Source organism: Nerophis lumbriciformis, linkage group LG29 (assembly GCF_033978685.3).
Source record: "Nerophis lumbriciformis linkage group LG29, RoL_Nlum_v2.1, whole genome shotgun sequence".
Taxonomy (NCBI): Eukaryota; Metazoa; Chordata; class Actinopteri; order Syngnathiformes; family Syngnathidae; genus Nerophis; species Nerophis lumbriciformis.
This window is the reverse complement of record NC_084576.2, coordinates 34,523,914-34,545,113: the sequence shown is the minus strand read 5'-3', so window position 1 is coordinate 34,545,113 and position 21,200 is coordinate 34,523,914. Positions and strand designations below refer to the sequence as shown.

General features: G+C 34.9%; 1 protein-coding gene across 1 annotated transcript in view; it reads left to right on the top strand.

Moving 5' to 3' along the window:
• The window catches only part of rpf2 (ribosome production factor 2 homolog), a 28,320-nt gene extending 14,694 nt beyond the window's left edge, over positions 1-13,626 (top strand). Inside the window, exons 6-10 of the mRNA XM_061925278.1 lie at positions 1,112-1,188; positions 1,965-2,064; positions 2,159-2,261; positions 10,546-10,690; positions 13,241-13,626. Of these exons, the coding sequence (XP_061781262.1) occupies positions 1,112-1,188; positions 1,965-2,064; positions 2,159-2,261; positions 10,546-10,690; positions 13,241-13,432 (617 nt within the window). The 3' untranslated portion in view covers positions 13,433-13,626. The remainder of the gene's footprint in view (positions 1-1,111; positions 1,189-1,964; positions 2,065-2,158; positions 2,262-10,545; positions 10,691-13,240) is intronic.
• The last annotated feature ends 7,574 nt before the right edge of the window (positions 13,627-21,200 follow it).

Sequence of the window (21,200 nt, the reverse complement as noted above, 5' to 3'; positions counted from 1 at the left end):
ACATGGATGATACAGCAGAGGATTGGGAGAATGTCATGTGGTCAGATGAAACCAAAATAGAACTTTTTGGTATAAACTCAACTCGTCGTGTTTGGAGGAAGAAGAATACTGAGTTGCATCCCAAGAACACCATACCTACTGTGAAGCATGGGGGTGGAAACATCATGCTTTGGGGCTGTTTTTCTGCTAAGGGGACAGGCCGACTCATCCGTGTTAAGGAAAGAATGAATGGGGTCATGTATCGTGAGATTTTGAGCCAAAACCTCCTTCCATCAGTGAGAGCTTTGAAGATGAAACGTGGCTGGGTCTTCCAGCATGACAATGATCCCAAACACACCACCCGGGCAACGAAGGAATGGCTCTGTAAGAAGCATTTGAAAGTCCTGGAGTGGCCTAGCCAGTCTCCAGACCTCAACCCCATAGAAAATCTGTGGAGGGAGTTGAAAGTCCGTGTTGCTCGGCGACAGCCCCAAAACATCACTGCTCTCGAGAAGATCTGCATGGAGGAATGGGCCAAAATACCAGCTACTGTGTGTGCAAACCTGGTAAAGACCTATAGTAATCGTTTGACCTCTGTTATTGCCAACAAAGGTTATATTACAAAGTATTGAGTTGAATTTTTGTTATTGACCAAATACTTATTTTCCACCATAATTTACAAATAAATTCTTTAAAAATCCTACAATGTGAATTCCTGGATTTTTTTTCACATTCTGTCTCTCACAGTTGAAGTGTACCTATGATGAAAATTACAGACCTTGGCACCTTCTCTCTCTCGTATTACCACTCCGTTAGCATCACAGCTAGCGTTACCATGTTGCTACCTGTCTGCTCCGCGGGAGCGTGTGACGTTGCACACGTGACGTATGTAAGAAGGTGCGCTTGTTTTAAGTCTCTGTGAGAAGCAGAGACAAGAAAGAGTGAGAAGAGCATGTAGTGTAATGCCCCGCTGCTAAAAGCAACTGTGTGAGAACGTATACTCCAATATCATCATATAGTCATTTTCTATATCGCACAGAGACAAACCCGTGATATATCCAGTATATTCCATATATCGCACAGCCCTAGTCACAAGGCTAAATTGTCATTATCTTCTCTGCTTCATTTCCAGGTCGCTTGTTCGACTTTCACGTGCTGGATATGATTGAACTGGGAATTGAGAAGTTTGTCTCCCTGAGTGAGATAAAGGTATGTTTTACCACGCTGGTGTATTTGTGTCAGACGTGCTTCACCAATGAAGAAACATCACACATGTGCAATTTAACAGCTTATTTAATCCAATGACACCCTCCTGTTATATGTTGACACTATTTACTATGTGCTTTGATGCCTGTCAGCCATTTCTTCATGACGTCCTTCATATCTTACCCTGTCAGGAATAAAAACACAGGAGTAGAGTTGTACAATATACCAGTACTAGTATAGTATCGTGGTACTAATGAACTCATGGTTTTAGGAGCATGTTGGGCAGCGCGCACACACAGAGTACTTACAAGCAGACACAGTGTGTAGACAGAAAAGGGAGAATGGACGCATTTTGGTGTATAAAGTCAAGATAAAGGTGAAGTTATAACACTGAAACACCCTCAGGAAGAGCTGCTTTAACACATGGCTAGCTAGCTAGCGGCTAACGTCCATCCATGGTGTTTTAGCTACTTCTAAATCACTAATCCTATGAAACACTGACACAGTATCATATTATGAAACACTGACACGGTATCATATGAACCACTGACACAGTATCATATTATGAACCGCTGACACGGTATCATATTATGAACCACTGGCATGGTATCATATTATGAACCACTGACACGGTATCATATTATGAACCACTGGCATGGTATCAGAGCACCATGTGAGTTCCTGAGTTGAGATAAGTGAGGTGTTGTGCTAATTGCTGCAGTAGTTAGCATGTTGACAGTGAGTGCATGTCCTGTAAAAGCAATGTTTGTGTTCTCTAGTCCAACACGTGTCCCGAGGGAACCAAACCCATGCTGGTCTTTGCCGGCGAGGCTTTCGATTTGGACAACGAGCACAAGCGCCTTAAGAGTCTTTTCACTGGTCAGCCATGACACACCAGAGAAGATACCATGATGGCTACATGGAACATCTGTTTATGATGGCTAATGTGGTCTACATGGAACATCTGTTTCAGACTTCTTCAGGGGTCCTTCTGTGCCTGCGGTGCGCCTGGCAGGTTTAGAACACGTCCTGCACTTCACCGCCTTGGATGGGAGAATATACCTGCGGAGCTACAGGTGAGAATCACCACTCATGACAGAACCCCCAACCCTTTGTCCGCTGACGGCTTTTTGCAACTTTTACACAGATGCCTAGAGGGCGCTAACTTTACAATGTACTTAAGCATTACTCTATATATCAGCCCGTACACTACATGCAGTACACTACATGCAGTACACCTTCTCATAACCCCGGGCCTTGACTTTGACACCTGTGTTCTAGACCAAAAATATGTCTATTTGTTTTGTTTTTTTGTTTTTTAAATCTAGCTGACTGTTGTAATTAGGGCTGGGCGAAATATGGAATATACTGGATATATCGCAGGTTTTTCTCTGTGCGATATAGAAAATAGACTATATGGTAGGGGTGTAATGGTACACAAATATTTCGGTTCGGTACGTACCTCGGTTTAGAGGTCAGTGTTTCCCACAGGACAGGCATCTATTTGTGGTGGTGTGGTCGGGTGGTAGGGGGGTGGCGGCGGCAGCGGCGATGACCAAGAAGAACGCGGAGTTGGAATATAATTACAACATTTTATGTACATATTTATATACAGATTTGAACAATTAGTGATTCACTGAAATATATTTATTAATTGTGGTTCTTACAAAAAATATATCTTATAAAATATAAAAGCTAAAATGTCTCTTAAAGCTCTGCCCCTTTAATTAGTGAATACTAAATAATTTAACTTTAGCCTATTACTACAACCATATTATTTACCAGCAACATGAAGTGAAACAGAGGCAGAGGTGTCCTGCCACAGTCAGTCAACCTCCTCCTCCTCCTCCTGCTGCTGCTGAACAGGTCGCACCTGTGGTCCGGACTGTAGGCCTACCTCCTCTCCAAGTCCAGCCCTTTTCGGCCGTTGAAAATGTTTTTCTATACTCCTCTGTGTGAAGGAGTGAACATCCAACATTAGAATTTATTACTAACGAGCAGAAGCGCTCTATGTACAGTGCCGTCTAACCTTAAGCGGCAGCAGCTCAACACATGCAGGGTTCAACGTTAAGGTTTTTTTCTACTTGCCTGACTTCTCAAATCTACTTGCCCCAATATTTTTACTTGTCCTGCCTAGGTTTTTTTCTGGCTGTGTAGTGCTCATGGCTTATATCTTACTAAAATCCTTCCCGTTGACTATTTACAACACTACACAGTAATTATTATTATTATTATTATCTATAATTACATTTAAATGGCATTGCATACATGTAAAATTAAATGCTATTTCACATTATTTGACCAGTAGCAGTTACACTCATCTGAACAGGTCAGCCACCTGTTTAAAGCCCGATCACAGTTGAAATCTTGAAATGAAGGGCCTTTAATGGCCAAAACATTAACCTAGACAACATTTTAACAGCTGGTTGGCTCAGATTTTATTATTTTCATTGCATTCACATGCTGCAGTGGACAGTGGACAATTTAGCTTCAGTCCACGTGTGTTTATTGACAACAGGGTTATAACCCGGACACGTTAGCTCGTCGGTATTGTAACACGTGACTGTTACTACGTGCATCTGCCCGGTCCCCGAGTCAAACAGCGGCGGTGTTAATGAAGCAGCGTCAGGCTGCTCACCGTCAGTGAAACGTTTGGTGAAATCGCGGATTAACGTTAAATATATGACGAGCCGCGAGCTATAACCTATCTACCTATAACACCTGTAAAAATGAAGCAATGCTACCACGCTAGCAAGCATTAGCTAGCGTGAGCCACCAAGCTGCTAACTGTCGCCAAAAGGCACCATTTAAGTTTTTTTCCCCATGGCATCCTGGATCAAGGCTTTCAGCAGCTTTTGGACGTTTGAGGTAGAAACGTAGGAAGCGCCATCATTATGAAAAGTAGCCGGCGAGTATTTTGATCCCGTCCGTCCCTCTTCTTCTTCTTCTTCTGGCCCACCAGGTGAATTAAGTGCTATTGGCGGAGTTACAATGTATAGTAGGCTACCGCCACCTACTGCACCGGAGGTGTAACTACAAGCAACATTCACAGACAGAGTCCCATTGCTTTTATGAGCGGTCGAGCGAGTCAAAAGCCGAAAAATACATTTGTGGCGGACGTAATTCTTTCGTGGCGGGCCGCCACAAATAAATGAATGTGTGGGAAACACTGGTTCGGTCACGGTTCGGTTCATTTTCGGTCCAGTAAGAAAACAACAAAATATAAATTTTTTGGTTATTTATTTACCAAATGTGTAAACAATGGCTTTATCCTTTTAACAGTGGGAACACTATAATAATTCTGCCCACGTTAATCAACATTAAACTGCCTCAAGTTGTTGCTCAGATTAAATAAAATAACACTTTTCTTTTACATATAAAAAGTGCAACATTAAACAGTTTTAAGTCAACTCATCATGCTTAATTTATTACAGCATTTGGGAAGCCTGTAGTTGATTTTTATTATGTAAATGTTATATTTTTATCAACATGTGATAGCAGGGACCCTGCCATTCAAAACTAGGCTGCTGCATTACTAATGATTCATGTAACTATAACTCAAAAAATAGTAAAATATCAATAGGAGAGACTATTCATCCCTGAACACTACATTTGGGAAGCCTGTAGTTGATTTTATTATGTAAATGTTATATTTTTATCAACACATGATAGCAGGGACCCTGCCATTCAAAACTAGGCTGCTGCATTACTAATGATTAATGTAACTATAACTGAAAAAATAGTAAAATATCAATAGGAGAGACTATTCATCCCTGAACACTACATTTGGGAAGCCTGTAGTTGATTTTATTATGTAAATGTTATATATTTATCAATATGTGATAGCAGGGACCCTGCCATTCAAAACTAGGCTGCTCCACTACTAATGATTGATGTAACTATAGCTGAAAAAATAGTACAATAGCAATAGGAGAGACTATTCATCCCTGAACACCATGGAGTTCTGCAAACACCGCATGTCGGTCACATTGTATTCACTCTAGAAATCACTTTTTTTGTGTAATTTAAAAGATGGGATTTGAAGGAAAAACTCCCGATTAGACCCCCTGCAGTGTGAACCTAGCCCAGGGGTGTGGAACCACGGTCACACTGAGGGCCACATGGCAGTTATTGCGGTATAGCTCGGTTGGTAGAGTGGCCGTGCCAGCAACTTGAGGGTTCCAGGTTCGATTCCAGCTTCCGCCATCGTAGTCAGTGCCGTTGTGTCCTTGGGCAAGACACTTTATCCACCTGCTCCCAGTGCCACCCACACTGCTTTAAATGTAACTTAGATATTGGCTTTCACTATGTAAAGCACTTTGAGTCACTAGAGAAAAAGCGCTATATAAATATAATTCACTTCACACTTATTGCTGCCCTAAGATGATTGATTAATTCATGATAATAAATGTATAAGAATTCACCTCATGATATTCTCAAATTAATTGGGACACTCAGAATGTACATGAAAATAAAGAAAGTGGGATTTACGATATTAACTATGATCAATAAAACACTGAATATTAACACAATATTGTACTTCTCAGACCAGCTCCTCCATAATTGTGTATCTTTTACAATCCAGCAAAACACAACAACAATTAAAAAAACAAACAGCAAAATTAAATGCAAAGTGTAATAAATACCTACAATAAGATATATTAGATACACTGTAAAAAAGATAAACAATTTTTCAGTGAAAAAACAAAAAACTGTCAGCTGAGTCACCACAACCTCACAGTAACATGTACACTGTTTTTTTACAGCATATTACTGTCAATGGAAAACTGACATAAAATCTATTGTCATTCCTACTGTGTACAATTTGACAAATAACTTGCTTTGATATGACTCAAGCTGATATTTATTTTTGTTTTCATTTTTACAAGTTTGAAATGAATGATAGTATCATATTTGTTGCATTATTAGATAATAGAATATAGTCAATAGCATGCAATACATGTGTTATGTCTGTCACAATGAAAAGATGACATTTAGTAAATGATCAAATGCTTTATTGACTCCTATTATTTCAGGATTAAATGAGCCTTGAGTTTGACACCTGTGACCTCGCCCAAATGTCGCTCATTCAGCACATTCAAAACAATTCCTAATTTTACCCCTAAATACACATTTTCCAAACATAAACTCTCTTTGATTTTGAGGATTCTTATTTGACTTTCAGCTCAAATTAGCTTGTTTTGTCTAAAAAGTTAGATTAAATTGACCTTGATTTCACGGATAAAAGCACTAAAAGGCTAAAACATCCAAAAGGGTGAAGAATACATTTGCCAGGCACTGAATTTCCCACATTCCATAAATGTCTGGCTGTTATTGAGCAACATTTTCTAGCCCGATTCCCGTTTAAAGGAGTGATGTTTTTTTTACTATTAAATCATTCCAGCATCAAGACACTTTTCCTGTAACTCCACCATTTTTAGAGCATTTTTGCATTCTCAAGCTACTTTGTTAGTGTGATATGTAGGGATGATGTTTGATAAGAAATGATCGAGTTCGAGCCCATTATCGAATCCTCTTATCGAACCGATTCTCTTATCGAATCCAGATAGGTTGTTGTATTTGGGAAAAAAACACAATATTTGGTTTAACAAAAGCTCACTTTTATTTTATAAGAAAAAAATCAAATAAATATTGACTGTTACCACCCTAAAAATAAAATAAATAAATATTGACTGTTGTTACCCAAAGTATATTAAGTGGGATTTTTCAGAAAAACAAATATATACAGTAACACAAAAACAACCTGTCTCTGTGATCACTATAGGTGTATAAATAATAATATAGTGTTAAACAAAACTGAAAATAATACAGCTCTCCAAAAAGTGCACTTCTGCTGCTATTGGAACATACTAACTACACACACTATGACACTAAGAACACCACAGTCATCTATCAACAATTCTTCCCCCCTTTCATGAGAGCGAAGCCTGGCAATAATTTCATATTGTCTGTTCTGCCCTCACTATACGTGTTGAGCTTATACAGCTAACAAACAATCCAATGCAGATGAATCCAATTAGGCTCTTTATTGTTTTTGATTTTGCTTTGTCTTTTCCTATCTTTACTTTTGTCTTGCACAGGACTGTTTTTTGGGGGTTTTTTTTAAACTGAAATACACACAATGACAAATGTATAAGCTATGTGTCAGCTTTATTAAGGGTTTTTAATGACATCCTTCGAGCAACAGATTTAGGTGATCATGTGATTTTAGTTTTACTGGATCTAACAGCAGCATTTGATACGGTGGACCATAATATTTTAATTAGCCGCCTACAGCATCAAGTGGGAATCTGTGGTACTGCTTTGAGTTGGCTGAAGTCATATTTGACTAACAGGACCTTCTCTGTAAATGTTGCTGGATCTGAATCCTCCGTTGCTCCCTTGACATGTGGGCTCCCACAGGGCTCAGTTTTGGGACCACTTCTCTTTTCTATTTATTTACTTCCCCTGGGCTCAATCCTAAGAAAGCATGATATTTCTTTTCATTGTTATGCCGATGACACACAAATGTATTTTCCGTTAAAGAGAAATCATGCCTCTTCAATACAGCCATTACTTGCCTGTCTTGAGGATATCAAGGCCTGGATGGCCCTAAACTTCTTAAATTTCAATGACAAGAAGACAGAAGTAATAGTGTTTGGACCTAGTGGTACCTGTGAGCTCCCCCCTGTTGACTTTGGCCCTTTGGCTTTGCACGTTAAGCCCATGGTCACCAACCTGGGCTTTCATATTGACTGTGATTTTAAATTGGACCGTCAGATTGGCACAGTGGTGAAAGCCAGCTTTTTTTATTTTTTTATTTACGTCAGCTGGCCCCTTCTTTGGCTATTTTTAAGACCCTTCTTAAAACCCATTTTTATTCACTGGCTTTTAACCCAGCATGAGACTTTGAACTGTTTTTAGCTTTTAACTTTTTGAACTGTTTTTAACTTTTAAACTCTTTTTATTTAACAAACTGTTCTTAGGGTAATTTATATTTGCTTTTTAAATGTGTTAGGGCTGCAGCTAACGATTATTTTTCTATCGATTAATCTATAGATTTTTTTTTTCCGATTAATCGGTTAATCTATAGATTTTTTTTTCGATTAATCTATAGATTATTTTTCCTTTTACCGATTTTTTTTTTTATTTAAAATGAAGAGGAAAAAATAAATCTAGGCCAGTTTTTTCAAAAGGCATGGCTTTTATTTACAAAAAAAAAAGTATGGCCACTAGTCAGTCAACATTGACAACAACATGACAAAATATTCTGTAACAATGTAAACATTTAAAACTTTTAACATTTAACAAAATTAAAAGTAGCTTATTTGCTTTTTAATGTGCAAATATAAAAGTAAACATCCAGTGCAAATCTTAATATTCTGGAATAGTATAAGCATTTCAAAAGTAAAAGTATTGCTTATTTTGCTTTAAAATGTGCAAAAATAAAGATAAACATCCAATACAAAAAAGTGCAAAACGGAAATATTCTGTAACAAGTGTAAACATTTCAACAAAAGTAAAAGTATTGCTTATTTGCTAAAATGTGCAAAAATAAAGCTAAACATCCAATACAAAAAAGTGTACAGTGTAAACATTTCAACAAAAGTAAAAGTATTGCTTATTTTGCTTAATAACACAACAATGATAGTATGATTAAAGTGAAAGTTAATTGTTGGTTTGTACATAGTATATGTAACTGTTAATGTTGTAAAAGGTATTTGCACAACTAATTAACGTTAGCGTTTGTGACACGTCTTGTGCCGTGGGGTTCTTTCAGGACCGACAGACTGAACGCCAGACGGCTTTGCCAGGTTTACAATCTTTTAATTTTACACAAAGTCTTTTCTCTTCCAACTGCGCGGATTGCGCACCTGGGCACGATTGCGGCGTCGCTCCCGGCGCGCCCCGCCTCGCCGCTCGCTCGCCGCCGCCGCCTCTCCACAGCGTTAAAGAGGAGCGCGTCTTTGTAAACACTGAACAGGCACGCCAAACGCGCCTCTCAGAGCGAAACGGTGCTTTAGTTTATGAATTTACAACGCAGATACAAATGACACATTCATGTTTTTGTGTAATAATGACAACGTATACGCACGCGGACGATTGACTTGTTGATGGTGATGGCAAGAACGCTGTCGGGGGTTTTCTTTTCAAATGTTCGTTCATAGCCGTTGTGCTGCTATGATAGGCCATTTCCGCTCGACACAGTGTGCATACAACAACATTATTAGGCCGTTTATTGAAATACTCCCACACTTTTGACGACTTTTGGCGTGCTTTTTTCCCCTCGCTCGCATCGTCTGCTTTGCGCTCCGCCATGACAGTAAAGTAGAGTGACGTAAATATGCGACGCGCCGACGCACAAAAACGGCGTCGACGTATTTACGTAACCGATGACGCGTCGTTTCAGCCTTAAAATGTGTATTTTTTAGTCTGTCCTTTGCCTTCATTTCTTTGTGGTGTACAGCCCTTTGTTTTTCAACTGTGCTTGTCTTTGGGCTTTGTAAATAAAGTTGGTATGGTATGTGATTCAATGAACATACTGAAATGTAATACACAATATGTAAATATTATCTTCACACAAATATACAGTACTACCATCAAACAAATACTTCTGAGTGTTGAAACTATTTCGATGGTGGAAATATACGACTGGCAGCCATTTTAAGTCCTCAAAACATCCATTGAAACAGTGCACAAAAATCGTTTTTCAATAAACATCTTAGAATCAAACTTAAACATTTTCCACCTTAATATTGAGTTACATAAACAAGTTAAACAATTTACTTACAGACTTATCTTTCCCAAGGCTTGTAAGAGCTAACACAACTTGTCTACTTCTCAATTGTCTCAACCCGGAAGTGCCCAAACTAATGACGCGTAGTATTTTCATATCGCCACAAGGTGTCAGTAAGAGTCTACAATCAAATGGGCATAACATTACAGGTCCCACAGGGCATTTCCCGTACGTGGGAAGGGATTCGTTCCCAGGGATTCGAATAAAGAACCAACTATTTTTCTTTACTATAGTGGTCTCAAAAAGGGATTCGAGTCCATGGAATCGGTTCTTTTCTTATCGAACAACCGGAAGAACCGATTTCGAACATCATCCCTAGTGATATGTTATTAGTCACCTTCCAATGTGGTCCTTCTCACGCTTCATAATGTCTCATCTTATGTCTACAACATGTTCATAGCCCCTGATCACTATCATAATGTCTCATCTTATGTCTACAACATGTTCATAGCCCCTGGTCACTATCATAATGTCTCATCTTATGTCTACAACATGTTCATAGCCCCTGGTCACTAATCTGTCAGTGTGTAATGTGTTGTGTGAGGATATTGCTGTGCTTGCAGGTGTTTGTTGAAGAAGTCAGGCTGCAGGACTCCACGCATCGAGCTGGAGGAGATGGGCCCCTCCTTTGATTTGGTTGTAAGAAGAACACACCTGGCTTCTGATGACTTGTACAAGTTAGCCCACAAACAGCCCAAAGCTCTCAAGGTAAACAACACATACACTAAAGTTCACTTTAATTGGTAGCACTTGCATTAGGGAAATAATCAGGTGAATAAAAAGTAGTGAAGTGAGTTATATTTATTTAGCACTTTTCTCTAGTGACTCAAAGCACGTTTACAAAGTGAAAGCCAATATGTAAGTTACATTTAAAGCAGTGTGGGTGGCACTGGGAGCAGGTGGGTCAAGTGTCTTGCCCAAGGACACAACGGCAGTGACTAGGATGGCGGAAGCGGGGATCGAACCTGCAACCCTCAAGTTGCTGGCACGGCCGCTCTACCAACCGAGCTATACCGCCAAGTAATTTAAATGAAGTCATAAAAAAAATACATCAAATAAAAATAATACACTTTGATGCTAATAGGACGTGTCATCAGTGAAGAGTCCAACAATTGTACACACTAGTGATGGGTTGATGAGGCGTCATGAAGCGTTTCGACACATTGCAAAACTGTATTGATACTGTGTCGATACTGTGTCACTAAATACTGACATCTGCTGGACATTAAAAATCCCTACAGGCAACCTATGGACCGACTCAACTGACATTGATTTGATGCCCTAGTACAGGGGTCACCAACCTTTTTGAAACCAAAAACTACTTCTTGGGTACTGATTAATGCGAAGGGCTACCAGTTTGATACACACTTAAATAAATAAATATATTGTCATTTGTAAGTTACACGTAAGTGTGATTTAAACAAGAATACCTAAATAAATTTATATATATTAAAAAAATGGATATTTCTGTCTGTCATTCCGTCGTACATTTTTTTTTTCCTTTTACGGAAGGTTTTTTGTAGAGAATAAATGATGAAAAAAACACTTAGATGAACGGTTTAAAAGAGGAGAAAACATGAAACAAATTAAAATAAAATTTTGAAACATAGTTTATCTTCAATTTCGACTTTTTAAAATTCAAAATTCAACCGACAAAAAGGAGAAAAACTAGCTAATTTGAATCTTTTTGAAAAAATAAAAAAAAAGAATTTATGGAACATCATTAGTGTTTTTTCCTGATTAAGATACATTTTAGAATTTTGATGACATGTTTTAAATTGGTTAAAATCCAATCTGCACTTTGTTAGAATATTTAACAAATTGGACCAAGCTATATTTCTAACAAGGACAAATCAGTATTTCTTCAAGATTTTCCAGAACAAAAATGTTAAAAGAAATTCAAAATACTTTGAAATAAGATTTAAATTTGATTCTACAGATTTTCTAGATTTGCCAGAATATTTTTTTTGAATTTTAATCATAGTAAGTTTGAAGAAATATTTCACAAATATTCTTCGTCGAAAAACCAGAAGCTAAAATATTTATTATTCTTTACAATAAAAAAAAAAAAATTACTTGAACATTGATTTAAATTGTCAGGAAAGAAGAGGAAGAAATTTAATAGGTAAAAGGGTATATTTGTTTAAAAATCCTAAAATCATTTTTAAGGTTGTATTTTTTCTCTAAAATTGTATTTCTAAAAGTAATAAGAAGCAAAGTAAAAAATAAATGAATTTATTTAAACAAGTGAAGACCCATCCATCCATCCATTTTCTACCGCTTATTCCAAGTGAAGACCAAGTCTTTAAAATATTTTCTTGGATTTTCAAATTCTATTTGAGTTTTGTCTCTTTTAGAATTAAAAATGTCGAGCAAAGCGAGACCAGCTTGCTAGTAAATAAATAACATTTAAAAAATAGAGGCAGCTCACTGGTAAGTGCTGCTCTTTGAGCTATTTTTACAACAGGCCAGCGGGCGACTGATCTGGTCCTTACGGGCTACCTGGTGACCGCGGGCACCGCGTTGGTGACCCCTGCCCTAGTATATACAATAATATAAACCAAGTCATTGTATTTCATTTAGGATTATTTCATATCTTCATTTAAATAAAAATATATGTTTATCTTTTTTAGATACAGTCAATAAATAATGTGAACATGTATCATAACATGGAAATCTAAGAGAACGTGTTGTGGATGATTGTGGACTGGGAATTTTTTTTAATTTTATTTTTTTACACATTTTTATTAAAAAAAAAAAAAAATAAAGTTTTTCCGACGTATTACATTTTAGACGATTTCTCTTCTTAGTTATTATTTCTCCGGCTGTAGAAAAGAGCCGCTCACAGGGCACAGAGGAGGCGTCAGTGCGACACAGTTGGCGTATCGGTCACGTGACCAAAACAGCTCATGATCGGTCACGTGACTTTCTAAAAGCGGTACGCGCACCGACACAGGGTTTCGCTCTATGAGCTCCACGCATGCGCCGATGCATCGGTGTTGCCGGACACATCACTAGTACACACACATACAAGTATTATTCTAGTTTAACCTGTATATCAATCTGTGTGTGTGTGTCTCAATCTCTGTCTTTGTGTAATCCAATTCACGTGTATGTGTGTGTCTATATATCAATCTGTGTGTGTGTAATCCAATGTGCACAGATGAAATGTAATGAGTAAAAGTGTATTTTGTGTGCTGTTTAACAAGCTGACCTCATAGCAGAAACATGAGCAAGTCTTTCTCTGTGACTCTGCAGCCCAAAAAGAAGAAGAACATTTCCCACGACGTGTTCGGTAGCAAGTTAGGTCGCGTGCACATGCAGAAGCAGGATCTGTCCAAGCTGCAAACACGTAAGATGAAGGGTCTGAGGAAGAGAGGAGTGGTGGTGGAGGAGGAGGACAAGGAACAAGACCAGGAACCTTCCAAAGTGGCCAAACTGGAGACTTGACATCCCACATGGACAAGCTAAGTCTGTAAATGTCCACTTTTCTTCAATATTATCCATTTGATGTTATGTTGTGACTCTTGTGGAAGACATGCCCTCCATGAATGGATTTATTATGTGTGAGGAAACCTTCACACGCCCAGAGGAAGTATTTCTTATTGCAAGTCACGGATTAAACACCAGACAACTTCACACAAGTCAAGTCCACTTCTTTCACTCATCTTACAAACTAATGGCAGTCACGTGGCTAAGAAACTTAACACTGTTGGACAGGAAGTATGCAATATAAACACCACCCACAGAGCGCTCTGACACCATTTGTAGGAAATAAAATACAGGAAAAAACAAGCACTTTCCAAAAAACTTAATAAAACAAAAATAAAGAGGTGCACAGCAAAAAGTGTACTTACAGAAAAAGCAAGGCCAGCAACACTTCTAATTATTTTAATACAAACTAGCAAACACAGACCTGTTTGGAAAATGTCTTGGTCAGTCTGCAATTGTCAACAGGAAGTGATGCCCTTAAATGGTCAATCAATCAACATCACAACAAATCATACTTGCCAACCTTGAGACCTCCGATTTCGGGAGGTGGGGGCGTGGTCAGGGGGCGGGGCGTGGTTAAGAGGGGAGGAGTATATTGACAGCTAGAATTCACCAAGTCAAGTATTTCATATATATATATATTATATGTATATATATATATATATATATATATATATATCTCCTGAAAATATGCAAACAAACTGTGTTTAGATAATTGATACTTCAAACTTGCATAAATAAATCTTAAGGATTATAACATAACTTGGCTTCTGAGAGTTTCAAAATGTAATGAATACAATGCTAAAGTTGTTGATAAACAAGCAATTATTTTAATAATTAAATATGGTCATTTTAAATGAATTATTATGATAATTTAAAATCAATTATTGCAAATGTGTTTATTTTAATGTATAATTCTATGGCTAGATGTAATAAGGAGTCACGAAAAAATACTAATAAAAATACAATTTTGATGTTTTTAGCAAAATATAGTAAAAATGTATTTAGTTTTTTTTTTTTTAATTAATAAATATATTTATTTTTAGGTAAAATAAACATAATAATACAGTTTATCTCTAGTCTGGATGATTTAGTTCTTGTCACCGTGTTGTCCTCCTGTCATAAAAAAAAAGGCTGTCCTCACTCAGGTCCGCATGGAGCTGGAGGGGGCGTGGCCTCCAGCTCCGGCTGAAAATCGGGAGATTTTCGGGAGAATATTTGTCCCGGGAGGTTTTCGGGAGAGGCGCTGAATTTCGGGAGTCTCCCGGAAAATTCGGGAAGGTTGGCAAGTATGCAACAAATTCAACAATGAAAGTGCACAAATAGACAAAATGGAACATTTAACACAATAAATCAAAGACTCAGTACAGTATCATAGGAAAATAAATTAAAAAAAATCCAAATATATTTTTTTTACATTTAAAAAAAATTAATGTTTCATTTTTATTTTTATTTTTTTATTTTACTTTTTTTTTTAAACATGTTTTTTTTTTTTTTTTACTGCTTTATTTATTTTCCTATGATACTGTACTGTTGTTACCTGAACAAATTCCACCCACAATGCAGACTCGCAGGTAAAACTATGTGACTGAATGTAGGAAAAAACACGCACTCTCCAAAAAACGTAATAAAACTAAACTAAAGAGGTGCACGGCAAAAAGTGTAGTTAAAGAAAAAGCAAGGCCAGCAACACTTCTAATCATTTTAATACAAACTAGCAAACACAGACCGCTTTGGAAAATGTCTTGGTCAGTCTGCAATTGTCATCAGGAAGTGATGCCCTTAAATGGTCAATCAATCAACACCACAACAAATTCAACAATGAAAGTGCACAAATATACAAAATGGAAAATTTAACACAATAAATCAAAGACTCAGTACAGTATCATAGGAAAATAAATAAAAAGCAATAAAAAAAAAATCAAAATATATTTTTTTTACATTTAAAAAAAATTAATGTTTCATTTTTTTTAATTTTACTTTTTTTTTTAAACATGTATTTTTTTTTTTTTTTACTGTTTTATTTATTTTCCTATGATACTGTACTGCTACCTGAACAAATTCCACCCACAATGCAGACTCGCAGGTAAAACTATGTGACTGAATGTAGGAAAAAACACGCACTCTCCAAAAAACTTAATAAAACAAAACTAAAGAGGTGCACGGCAAAAAGTGTAGTTAAAGAAAAAGCAAGGCCAGCAACACTTCTAATCATTTTAATACAAACTAGCAAACACAGACCGCTTTGGAAAATGTCTTGGTCAGTCTGCAATTGTCAACAGGAAGTGATGCCCTTAAATAGTCAATCACTTGACATCACAACAACTTCAACAATGAAAGTGCACAAATAATAGACACAATGGAAAATTGTGCAAAATAAATCAAAGAGTCAGTACAGTATCATAGGAAAATAAATAAAGCAATAAAACAAATGTGTAGTTAAAAAATGGAGTAACAGACATGACACAAAACTGGTCATTTCAAAAAGCAACTTTCTGGCTTTAAGAAACACTAAAAGAAATGAAGAAAGTCAATTGTGTTAGTAACAGTTTCATTTCTACATCAAGCAGAGTGGAAAGTATTGGAATCCTGAAAAACACCACGAGTACTTTGTTGCATCACCTCTGGCTTTTACAACATCTCTGAGGCATGGACTGAACCAGTGACAAAATACCGTACTCTTCATCAATCTTTGCAGCTTTAAAAATGTGCAGGCCGTGATCGTCAACTTGTTTTGCTCTTTAAGAAAAGTTTTGTTTTTTTTACAGTTTTTGATACGTTCTCTTGAAAAATGCTCATCATCCCCAAAAGTCCTTTGGATTGATGGAATAAGAAAAGTGTCCAAAAAAACTTGATCATTTATTGACAGCCACCTTCTCAGTGCCAATCCCTGATATGCGCACCCACATCATCAATGTACGGAGGGACATGGGGGGAATTATTTTTTTTATTATTTTTATTTTATTTATTTATTTTTTTAAGACATGTAAAAAAAATATGTATTTTTTAGACATGTATTTCATGCGCACGAGAAACTTTTTATAAATTTTTTTTTTTTTAATTATAATTTTTAACGAGATACATGTCTAAAAAAAAAATACAAAAAAAATAATTTCTTTTTATAACTATAAAAAGTTTCTCGTGCGCACGAGATAGTCACACACACACTAGAAACTATCTCGTGCGCACGAGAAACTTTTTATAGTTATAAAAATAAAAATAAATTTTTTTTGTATTTTTTTTAGACGTATCTCGTGCGCACAAGAAAGTTTCTTGTGCGCACGAGATACATGTCTAAAAAAAAAAAAATTTTTTTTTTTTAGACATGTATCTCATGCGCATGAAATACATGTCTAAAAAAAAAATACAAAAAAATATTATTTTTTTTATAACTTTATAAAAAGTTTCTCGTGCGCACGAGATACATGTCTAAAAGAAAAATTGTTTTTATAATTTTCCCTTTAGTTTAAGTACCAATGATAGTCACACACACTAGAAACTATCATTGGTACTTAAACTAAAGGGAAAATTATAAAAACAGACATGTATCTCGTGCGCACGAGAAAGTTTTTATAAAGTTGTAAAAAAAAAATTATAATTTTTTTTTGTATTTTTTTTTTTAGACATGTATCTCGTGCGCACGAGAAAGTTTTTATAAAGTTGTAAAAAAAAAAATTATATTTTTTTGTATTTTTTTTTAGACATGTATTTCGTGCGCACGAGATACATGTCTAAAAAAAATTCCAAAAAAAATTATAATTTTTTTTTTTACAACTTTATAAAAACTTTCTCGTGCGCACGAGATACATGTCTGTTTTTATAATTTTCCCTTTAGTTTAAGTACCAATGATAGTTTCTAGTGTGTGTGTGACTATCATTGGTACTTAAACTAAAGGGAAAATTATAAAAACAATTTTTTTTTTGAAATGTATCTCGTGCGCACAAAAAACTTTTTATAAAGTTATAAAAAAAATTATATATATGTATATTTTTTTTTAGACATGTATCTCGTGCGCACGAGAAAGTTTTTATAAAGTTATAAAAAAAAATATTTTTTTTTGTATTTTTTTTTAGACATGTCTAAAAAAAAATACAAAACAAATTATTATTTTTTTTTTACAACTTTATAAAAACTTTCTCGTGCGCACAAGATACATGTCTAAAAAAAATACAAAAAAAAATTTAAATTTTTTTTTTTACAACTTTATAAAAACGTTCTCGTGCGCACGAGATACATGTCTAAAAAAAAAAAAAAAATTATAATTTTTTTTATAACTATAAAAAGTTTCTCGTGCGCACGAGATAGTTTCTAGTGTGTGTGTGACTATCATTGGTACTTAAACTAAAGGGAAAATTATAAAAAAAAAATTTTTTTATACATGTATCTCGTGCGCACGAGAAACTTTTTATAAAAGTATAAAAAAAATTATATTTTTTTGTATTTTTTTTTTTAGACATGCATTTCGTGCGCACAAGAAACTTTCTTGTGCGCACGAGATACATGTCTAAAAAAAAATTCAACAAAAATTATAATTTTTTTTATAACTATAAAAAGTTTCTCGTGCGCACGAGAAACTTTTTATAGTTATAAAAAAAATTATAATTTTTGTTGTATTTTTTTTTAGACATGTATCTCGTGCGCACGAGAAACTTTTTTATAAAGTTATAAAAAAAATAAAAATTATAATTTTTTTTGGTATTTTTTTTTAGACATGTATCTCGTGCGCACAAGAAAGTTTATTGTGCGCACGAAATACATGTCTAAAAAAAAAATACAAAAAAATACAATTGTTTTTATAACTTTATAAAAAGTTTCTCGTGCGCGCAAGATACATGTATAAAAAAAAAATTGTTTTTATAATTTTCCCTTTAGTTTAAGTACCAATGATAGTTTCTAGTGTGTGTGTGACTATCATTGGTACTTAAACTAAAGGGAAAATTATAAAAACAATTTTTTTTTTATACATGTATCTTGCGCGCACGAGAAACTTTTTATAAAGTTATAAAAACAATTGTATTTTTTTGTATTTTTTTTTTAGACATGTATTTCGTGCGCACAATAAACTTTCTTGTGCGCACGAGATACATGTCTAAAAAAAAATACCAAAAAAAATTATAATTTTTATTTTTTTTATAACTTTATAAAAAAGTTTCTCGTGCGCACGAGATACATGTCTAAAAAAAAATACAACAAAAATTATAATTTTTTTTATAACTATAAAAAGTTTCTCGTGCGCACGAGATAGTTTCTAGTGTGTGTGTGACTATCATTGGTACTTAAACTAAAGGGAAAATTATAAAAACAATTTTTTTTTTAGACATGTATCTCGTGCGTACGAGAAACTTTTTATAAAGTTATAAAAAAAATTATATTTTTTTGTATTTTTTTTTTTAGACATGTATTTCGTGCGCACAAGAAAGTTTCTTGTGCGCACGAGATACATGTCTAAAAAAAAATACAAAAAAAATTGTAATTTCTTTTTATAACTATAAAAAGTTTCTCGTGCGCACGAGAAACTTTCTCGAGATACATGTCAAAAAAAAAAAAATACAAAAAAAAATTATTATTTTTTATTTTTTTTTATAACTTTATAAAAAGTTTCTCGTGCGCATGTCTAAAAAAAAGTACAAAAAAAAAATTATAATTTTTTTTATAACTATAAAAAGTTTCTCGTGCGCACGAGATACATGTCTAAAAAAAAATACAAAAAAAATTATAATTTTTTTTTATAACTAAAAAGTTTCTCGTGCACACGAGATAGTTTCTAGTGTGTGTGTGACTATCATTGGTACTTAAACTAAAGGGAAAATTATAAAAACAATTTTTTTTTTATACATGTATCTCGTGCGCACGAGAAACTTTTTATAAAGTTATAAAAAAATGTATATTTTTTTGTATTTTTTTTTTAGACATGTATTTCGTGCGCACGAGAAACTTTCTCGAGATACATGTCAAAAAAAAAAATACAAAAAAAAATTAGAACTTTTTATTTTTTTTTATAACTTTATAAAAAGTTTCTCGTGCGCATGTCTAAAAAAAAAGTACAAAAAAAAATTATAATTTTTTTTATAACTATAAAAAGTTTCTCGTGCGCACGAGATACATGTCTAAAAAAAAAATACAAAAAAAATTATAACTTTTTTTATAACTATAAAAAGTTTCTCGTGCGCACGAGATAGTTTCTAGTGTGTGTGTGACTATCATTGGTACTTAAACTAAAGGGAAAATTATAAAAACATATTTTTTTATACATGTATCTCGTGCGCACGAGAAACTTTTTATAAAGTTATAAAAAAATGTATATTTTTTTGTATTTTTTTTTTAGACATGTATTTCGTGCGCACAGAAACTTTCTCGAGATACATGTCTAAAAAAAAAATACAAAAAAAAATTATAATTTTTTATTTTTTTTTATAACTTTATAAAAAGTTTCTCGTGCGCATGTCTAAAAAAAAAGTACAAAAAAAATTATATATTTTTTTTATAACTATAAAAAGTTTCTCGTGCGCACGAGATACATGTCTAAAAAAAAAATACAAAAAAATTTTTTTTTATAACTTTATAAAAAGTTTCTCGTGCGCATGTCTAAAAAAAAAAGTACAAAAAAAATTATAATTTTTTTTTATAACTATAAAAAGTTTCTCGTGCGCACGAGATACATGTCAAAAAAAATACAAAAAAAATTATAATTTTTTTTATAACTATAAAAAGTTTCTCATGCGCACGAGATAGTTTCTAGTGTGTGTGTGACAATCATTGGTACTTAAACTAAAGGGAAAATTATTTAAAAACAGTTTTTATAAAGTTATATATAAAAAAAAAAATACAAAAAAAATTATATATATTTTTTTTTATATAACTTTATAAAAAGTTTTTCGTGTGCATGAGATACATGCCTAAAAATTTTTTTTTTTAAATAATTTTTTCTTAGTTAAAGTACCAATGATTGTCACACACACACACACACTAGGTGTGAAATTATCATCTGCATTTGACCCATTACCCTTGATCACCTCCTGGGAGGTGAGGGGAGCAGTGAGCAGCAGCGGTGGCCGTGCCCGGGAATCATTTTTGGTGATTTAACCCCCAATTCCAAGCCTTGATGCTGAGTGCCAAGCAGGGAGGTAATGGATCCCATTATTATAGTCTTTGGTATTACTCGGCCGGGGTTTGAACTCACAACCTACCCATCTCAGGGCGGCCACTCGAACCACAAGGCCACTAAATAGTTGGGGCTCCGTATCAATGACTGTGGAAATGTGTGCATTTTTTTCTTCAGGCAGTCGTCTTCATAAATGTCATTAGAATGGCACCTAAGCAATCATCAGCTTGCTTTAACTAACGCTGATTCACCACTGAATGTCATTCATAGTCCACCATTGCTTTTTCTTAGCCCATCGGAACCGTCTTTTATTAGGTCGAGGTGTAAATTGAGGACTTTTGTTGAGCTTTTCTGAATCTAAATCCTGAATCTAATTTCCTTTAGGCGGTTTCTTACAGTCCAGTCACAGACGGCGACTCCAGTTTCCGCCCGTTTGCTCTTCATTTGCTTTGCTATTTTCTGCTTTCAAGACATATTTGTTGAAGTTGTTTTGATACCGCTCATGATTCATGTCAATCCACCTGGCGCAACAGCTCGGTGTGAACACTCCTTTTTTTTAACTGCGTACTAATCTGATGCAGGTGTTAGCTTTGGAAATGAAAATGTACAATGTGAGTCCATAT